Genomic DNA, 7,903 nt, shown 5'->3' on the forward strand with positions numbered 1-7,903 from the left:
GCACTCTGGGGCTGGGTGGGAAAAGAGGAGGAGGAGGGAGCAGATAGGGTGGAGAAGAGGGAGAGACAAAGCAAAAGGGCCCACAAATGCACACTGGACACAGGGGAAATGACGAGAGAAGGAAATGGGCACAAACCTGTTTGGCAAACTAAAGCTGCTCCCTTTGTTTTGCTGCTTTGCAGATAGCTACAGAAACAGTGCAGAGCCTAGGGTCTGGGTAAGAAACTCCTCTACCAGCAGGAAAGGTTGTTAAATATTTATTTGTAAACCTGAAGTCTTTGTCTCTAAAATGTAGTGAAGTTCAATAAAATTTGATTTAGCTGGAGCAGCTTAGAGGAGACAGGAGCATGGACTCGGGGAGCTGTGTCTCATTGGCTTTGTATGAAGCCATCATGGCAGAGATGGGGTGAGCCCATGGCTGAACTCACCCCCCCACTGCAGCCCAGTGAGGATGCCCAGCACTGTCCAGCTCACTCCTGTGCACAGCCGGGAGCAGCAGGTTGGCCCCTGCAGGGACAGGGTGGGGACACTGCGCCCCCAGAGCACCGTGGGCTCCCCCCCTGCTTGCTTTGTCCTAAATTGCCTGTTGTGGCTCGATGCTCTCAGAAGCATCTGGTTCAAGGGTGAACATCTCCAGCCCTGTAATTTATGGCTGCCAGGTGGGCTTAGAGCTGACTCGGGGATTTTGCCTCCTGCTCGCTCCCTGTCAGCACAGCAGATCGCTCCCTGCTCACAGGGGTGGGGAGCAGGGGACAGCCCAGGGACAGCGGTGACAGTGGTGAGCATGGCCAGGTGGCTGCCCCACCCCTTGGGGCATCCTCAGGAGCACACTCAGGGGCAGAGCCCGGGCTCCCTTTTGGGTCATCACCCAAGTTTGGCTTTCTGGGGCTGTTCCTCCCTCCCCAGGGCAGCCTGTGCCTGTCACACTGGAGCAAACCCCACGCACGTCTGCGCTTCCGTCTGGCCCCAGGCTGCATTTCCAGGCACAGGCCCAGAATGGCATCTTCCCTCCCAGCAGTGAGCCCAGGCACAGACACTGGGCAGGCCCTGCTGTGTTTAGCACCAAGGCAGAGCTCTGGTGCCTCCATCTGTGCCTCCTGGGCCGAGGCCGGGACCTTCCCGCGGGAGGGGACTGTACTGAGAGCCCTCAGCCCTGGGCAGCAGGTGCTGAGGACAGGGGTCAGTGGCTGCCATGGCTCTGAGCGTGAGTTTTGCTTTGGCTTGCACTGGGTTTGCTGTCACCTAAAGGCAGCGAGCCTGGCAGCTGCTGCTTTTTTTGTCCATTCTTTTTTTGTGGTTGAGGAAGGAGAACCACGCTCATGCCAAGGGCTGGACTGTGCATCACGGCCATGGTCCCATCTCTGCTCCTGCCTGGCAGCTCCTGCTGGGCCATGGCTGGCACCCTGGAGGGCAGCTTGGGCTTGTTTCAGGGTCTTCTTCAGAGTAAATCTGGGAGGGCTTTGTGGAAAGCCCTTCCTGCAGGTAGCAGTTGTGCAGGGGCTGTAAAGCCATGCATGCATTGTTGGCCCACAGCTCACACAAAAATCACAGTTTGTGTCGTTTTTAGAAGGGCATCTCTTAATATCCACATCACCTTGAGGCACAACTATTTCTCTCCGAATCAGGCAGAGGTAAATGGGAGCCAGAAGTGATTTAAAGCTCATCTTAGCTCAGAATTTTCCAGCTTATTTATTGTCTTTCTCCCAAAGCTCTTCTGTGACTCTGGCTATTAAGATTACGGATGTTTTTGTCAGGGATTGTATTTATCACGGATTTAAATTTAGCTGAGAACTAATAACATGTGAGGTGTGTCTAGACTTTAATTCTGGGCTGTGCTCGTCGGTAACACCACACAGATTCTGTTTCATTCATCTCTGGCCTCTTTGCTGATTTTTTACTCACTGATACTGCACAGCTCTGGCTGTGCCGAGGCTGTGCTGGGGGTGACAGCACAGCACAAGGTGCTTTGGAAGTGCAATGCCCTTCCTGCTGCTGGAGAGGCAGGATTGAGCCTGGGGGGAGTTGGTCTGCAGGATTCAGCTCTGCCCCCTCCCCATGGCCAGCAGGGACCAGAACAGAGCAGCACATGCAGGCAGAGCGGAGCTTTTGGCCCGGCACACAAACAAGGCTGGTGCCTGGCACTCTTAATGAGCTGAGTGTTTTCAGTCCTGCTATAATTAAGCCCCTCAGACTGTATTTTGTTTTGCATGCCGTGTTTTGCTGTCTTTGATGGCTTTCTCAGCACGGCTTTGAGGAGCAGGAATTGGTTTCTGAGAAAAAAGGCTGCAGGCGAGCCAGCGCTCAGGAACGAGCATGTGGTGGGAGGGCAGTGCCCAAGAGGCTCCTGGCCATGGGCACCACTGGCAGCCCAGCCCCAGCCAGGCTGCAGCAGGAGCCTGGGGAGCAAATCCATGTGCAACCTGGGCCATGCCAACCAGGGGGCCAGCCTGGCTCCAGGGCACCAGCCCCAGTCCCAGCCCCACCCCAGCAGCATGGCAGTGGTAGCAGCAACCCCCTTGTATCTGTACTGCTGCCCAGCACCAGGGAGGTGATGACATGGGAGATGATGGATTGTAAATACCCAGCAAATGGCTGTTTGCAGCCTGGCTGGGGCCCAGGCACTCCCACTGGAAATGTTTCCACTGGACTGGGACATGCTGGCCCAGGGCCAGCACGAGGGAGCTCAGCATCGCGGCCAGGGGAGCTCGGCAGGACCAGCTCCCATCCCTGCACCCCTGCACTGTGGGGTGATGTGTTCAGTGTGATCCCCGCTGAGCAGAGGGAGCAGGGAAAGGGTGAGGTGGTGGAGGGGTGGAAGGGGACAGTGGAATGGGAGGAAACCACAGAGGGTTCCTCTGGGGACACTCCAGGCCCTCACAGCCCATCACCGGCTGTACTGAGGCTGGTGGTTTCCAAGATGGTGCTGGTGGGACATTTTTATGGCCAATCCATCATCTCCCATCCTTGTATCTTACAAAGAAATTTTGAATAATTTTTTTGGGAACAAAAGTGATCCTTGGGTCATATATCTGTATGAAATGATGAATATGAGCAGATGCAATGGCAGGAACGTGCAGAACGTGTACCAGCCCCATAAATAGTGCTAGAGCAGGGAAAGTAATGGACAGGATATACAGTGATGGATACAAACAGAGCCAATGGAAGTAATGGATTGGGTGTGTTTGGTGATAGCCATAAATAGCATTAGTGGGAGTAGTGCAGAGAGTAACATAACAATAGATATAAACAAGGACTGGAGTAGCTGGAGAACTAATATGCAATATTGATATGATTTGATTCCTCATAACAGCCTGAACAAGGGAATAAATGCAACAAGGAGCATCCGCTTCTGCCCGGCCAGGATGGCTCTGGGCTGGGGCACAAGCAGACCATGAGCCCCCAGGGAGGTCTCCCAGCCCTCCCCAGGGACATCAGCAGGAGGCTGGCTCTTTCCCTGCTGACACCAGGCAGCTCCCTCATTATCCAGAGCCCCCCTGGACCTGACTTGAGGCTACAGCTTGCTCTTGTAGGCAGTGTCTGGCCAATTGCTGTTTCTGGGTGGGGGGAAATAGTTTGGGTCTGCCCTTGCAGGCTGGCATGGTGGGAGGCAAGGAACTGGCCCTGGGGACACACTGAGAGCAGCTGGGGAATGGGGGAGCACAGAAGGAGGGAGCTGGCTCCCACTGAGCTGTCAATGCTGCTTGCCCCAAGTGGGGCTCCCCAGATGCTCCATCCTCTGCTCAGCTCCTCTGTTTGCAAAGCAGCCTTTATATTCAGGCTCCATCTACAGGGAACAGAATAATTTCAAGAGCTTAAAATAGGATGTAGATAGATGTGTTTCGTATTAAATTATTTTTTTAAGAAGCAGAGGAAGCTGTATGACACAGATTCCTCAAGGCCTTCCACTCAAGAGTCTGTGCACGTTCAACCATTGAGTGGAAAGTCAGGGAGTGGGGAGGAGAGAGGGTCTTGAAACCAAAGGGCTGCATTTCAGCTGGAAAATGAGACCCTCTGCTGTGCCTGGGTGGTTCCTTTTGCCTTCCCATCACCTCTGCCAGGACACCAGAGCTTTTGCCTTGGCTGTGCCCATTGTTTGCTCACGTGCCCCTTGCTCTTTCTCCCGCTGTTGCCTGCAGGTGAGAGATAGGATGGTAGCCGGGGAGGCGAGTATGCGCAGCCCAATCCTGGCCTGCTGGCAGCCGATCCTCCTGCTGATGCTGGGATCCATCCTGTCCGGCTCCGCCACGGGCTGCCCGCCGCGCTGCGAGTGCTCCGCCCAGGAGCGCGCCGTCCTGTGCCACCGCAAGCGATTCATGGTCGTGCCAGAGGGGATCCCCACCGAGACCAGGCTGCTGGACTTGGGCAAGAACCGCATCAAGACGCTCAACCAGGATGAATTTGCCAACTACCCTCACCTGGAGGAGCTGGAGCTAAACGAGAACATTATCAGTGCCATTGAACCTGGGGCTTTCAACAACCTCTTCAACCTCAGGACGCTGGGGCTCAGGAGTAACAGACTCAAGCTGATCCCTTTGGGGGTGTTTACTGGACTCAGCAACCTTACCAAGCTAGACATTAGTGAGAATAAAATTGTGATCCTCCTAGATTACATGTTCCAGGACTTGTACAACCTGAAGTCTTTGGAGGTGGGTGACAACGACCTCGTCTACATCTCCCACCGGGCCTTCAGCGGCCTCAACAGCCTGGAGCAGCTGACTCTGGAGAAATGCAACCTGACCTCCATCCCCACGGAGGCCCTGTCTCACCTTCACGGCTTGATTGTGCTGCGGCTGCGCCACCTGAACATCAACACCATCCGGGATTACTCATTCAAGAGGCTGTACCGGCTCAAGGTCCTCGAGATCTCACACTGGCCCTACCTGGATACCATGACATCCAACTGCCTCTATGGGTTGAACCTGACCTCCTTGTCCATCACCCACTGCAACCTGACGTCCATCCCATACGTATCGGTGAGGCACTTGGTTTACCTCCGGTTCCTGAACCTGTCCTACAACCCCATTGTCACCATCGAGGGCTCAATGCTCCATGACCTGCTCAGGCTCCAGGAGATCCAGCTGGTGGGAGGGCAGCTCACCACGGTCGAGCCCTTCGCCTTCCGCGGCCTCAATTACCTGCGCATCCTGAACGTGTCAGGGAACCTGCTGACCACCCTGGAGGAGTCAGCTTTCCACTCGGTGGGCAACCTGGAGACGCTCATCCTCGACAACAACCCCTTAGCCTGCGACTGCCGGCTGCTCTGGGTTTTCCGGCGGCGATGGAGGTTGAACTTCAACAAGCAGCAGCCCACCTGCTCCACCCCCGAGTTCGTCCAGGGCAAGGAGTTCAAGGACTTCCCTGACGTCCTCCTGCCCAACTACTTCACCTGCCGCCGAGCACGAATACGGGACCGCAAACCTCAGCAGATCTTCGTGGACGAAGGCCACACGGTGCATTTTGTCTGCCGGGCAGATGGGGACCCGCCGCCCACCATCATGTGGCTGTCTCCCCGGAAGCACCTCATCTCTACCAAAACCAACGGGCGGCTCACTGTCTTCCCTGACGGCACGCTGGAGGTGCGCTACGCCCAGATCCAGGACAATGGCACCTACCTATGCATCGCCAGCAACGCGGGTGGCAACGACACCATGCTGGCCCACCTGCACGTGCGCAGCTACTCCCCAGACTGGCCCCACCAGCCCAACAAGACCTTCGCGTTCATCTCCAACCAGCCCAACGAGAGCGATGCCAACAGCACGCGCGCCACCGTGCCTTTCCCCTTTGACATCAAGACTCTCATCATCGCCACCACCATGGGCTTCATCTCCTTCCTGGGCGTCGTGCTCTTCTGTCTGGTGCTCCTCTTCCTCTGGAGCCGCGGGAAAGGCAACACCAAGCACAACATTGAAATCGAGTACGTGCCACGGAAGTCCGACGCGGGCATCAGCTCTGCCGACGCGCCGCGCAAGTTTAATATGAAAATGATTTAACCAGGCGACAATTTGCAAATAATAATGGTGTTGTTTTGTTTTGTTTTTTTAAAAAAAAAGAACAAATGAACAAATAAAAAATAATTAACAAACATTGCTACAAACATACCGACCTCTCTCCTTCCACCGTGCCCTCTGCCCCTGTCCAAACCCACTGCGCCCGCACTGTCACCACCTCCTCCTCCTCTTCTTTATACCAGGAAAACATTCAGCCGATGTCTTCAGGACTCCTGTGTTTGTAAGGACTTTGTCTGATGGACTCTGGTGTCAGATATAACTCTGAGAGGGGAAAAACAACGGGGGGGTGGGAAAAAGAAAGAAAAAAAGAAATAAAATCAATAAAAAAGTTACGAACTTTCTTCTGTAACTTTGATTTCAATAATTATGGATTTTTATGAAAACTTGAAATAATAAAAAAACCCTATTTCCTATAGATAGTTGGAATGAAAAATTTTGACTTCTTGATCTGTCCAGTTCTGTACCTGGCAAGTGCTTGCTTTCTTGCCTCAGAGGCACTCCCCAGATGCCTTGCCAAGAGCAGCCCCAGGCCAGGGCGAGTCTCCTGCTGACATCAAAGGCACCTCCCGCAGTGCAGTGCCTGCTGTGGCACCAAAGCAGGTCTGACAATTTTTCCTGGTTTTTATAGTCAGTTCCCCTGGCCATCCCCAAAGCCTGTGGAGCAGGGCTGTGACACTGGTGTCCATAAGCAGCATGGAGCAGGGCTGTGCTTTCCCGCCCTCTGTGTGGAAGGAGGATGCAGATCCCCATTGCAGGGCTGGCCCTGCCTGTGGCCTCCAGGAGAGGAGCCAGGGGCACCAGGCTTTGCCTGAGAAGGGCTGGGGATCCTCCAGCTTCTTCCATGGGGAGAGGATCTTCTGCCAGCCTTTGCAGCAGTACCAGGGTGTCTCCTCTCCTATAGGGGACAGGCTGGCTCCTGTGCTTTGCACAGCTGTCCCCATGGGTGATGTGACACATCCATTTACAGCACCCACTTGGGTGCCTCCAGCAACTGGTGCCTGGAGCAGCTCCAGCACTGCTCTCCACCTGCCTGGAATTCAGGACCTGATCACTGGCAGCCAGAGTCTCAAGCACCCTCAGGCATATCCAAGGGAATTCAGCTTCCAGGCTCACAGGAGACCTTGTCTGAAAATGGAATTCCACAGGTCTATAGCCACAGGCATAGGCTGAGGCAGAGAACAGGCACAGGCTGTGACACACTGCCCCTGCCAGGCAGCAGTGAGCCCATCACCATGGGCTCTGGTCACAGCAGCATCCTGCCTTTGCTGTGCTCTGGGACTTGCATCAGGTCTGGAAGGGCTGTGTTGCCTCACAGAACCCTGGTATGGGTTGGGTTGAAAGAGACCTTAAGGACCATCTCATCTCCACAAGAACAAAACACAGAACATCCCTGCCAATGGTGTCAATATGGGCACTGAAGGTTTTACCCTCCTTACTGAATCAGCAGGTGCTTCCCAACCTTCCCAGCTGCCACCAAGAGGGTGGCACCACACTGACCCCCTGGCCCACCCAGCCTCAGTGACACCTCTTAGGCAGAGCCCAGATTTTCATTCTTGATTTGTAAGGCACTAAGGAGTCTCCAGGGATCAAAGTCACTACAAGATGGTAAAATGTAAGTGCCACGAACCTGGGGCCCCAAGAGGGGAAAGAAAGGATTTGCTTTTCTTTCAGCACTGTGCCATCCTTGAGGAACCAACCTGGAGCATGTGTGCTGCGGGGAGGGGGAGTTTTTGCTGATATCAGCTTTCTGTTCATCTTCAAACAAAACATTTTGTGTTTCCTTCTCCACAGCAAGTTTCAGAAGCTTTGATTTGTTCTTTCCTCATCTCTAACACATCCTTCCTTTGTAACTTTGAAACCAATACAGTTTTTAAAAGCCTTTGGCTTTGTTTTGC

General features: G+C 54.2%; 1 protein-coding gene across 4 annotated transcripts in view; it reads left to right on the forward strand.

The window, feature by feature from the left end:
* LINGO1 (leucine rich repeat and Ig domain containing 1) overlaps positions 1-6,340 on the forward strand; it is a 155,340-nt gene extending 149,000 nt beyond the window's left edge. For all 4 annotated transcript variants that reach the window (XM_064721941.1, XM_064721943.1, XM_064721942.1 and 1 more), the window contains one exon: positions 4,137-6,340. In XM_064721941.1, coding sequence (XP_064578011.1) covers positions 4,149-5,990 — 1,842 coding nt within the window. In that variant the 5' untranslated portion in view covers positions 4,137-4,148 and the 3' untranslated portion in view covers positions 5,991-6,340. The remainder of the gene's footprint in view (positions 1-4,136) is intronic.
* The last annotated feature ends 1,563 nt before the right edge of the window (positions 6,341-7,903 follow it).

This window comes from Zonotrichia leucophrys, chromosome 10 (assembly GCF_028769735.1).
Source record: "Zonotrichia leucophrys gambelii isolate GWCS_2022_RI chromosome 10, RI_Zleu_2.0, whole genome shotgun sequence".
Lineage (NCBI taxonomy): Eukaryota > Metazoa > Chordata > Aves > Passeriformes > Passerellidae > Zonotrichia > Zonotrichia leucophrys.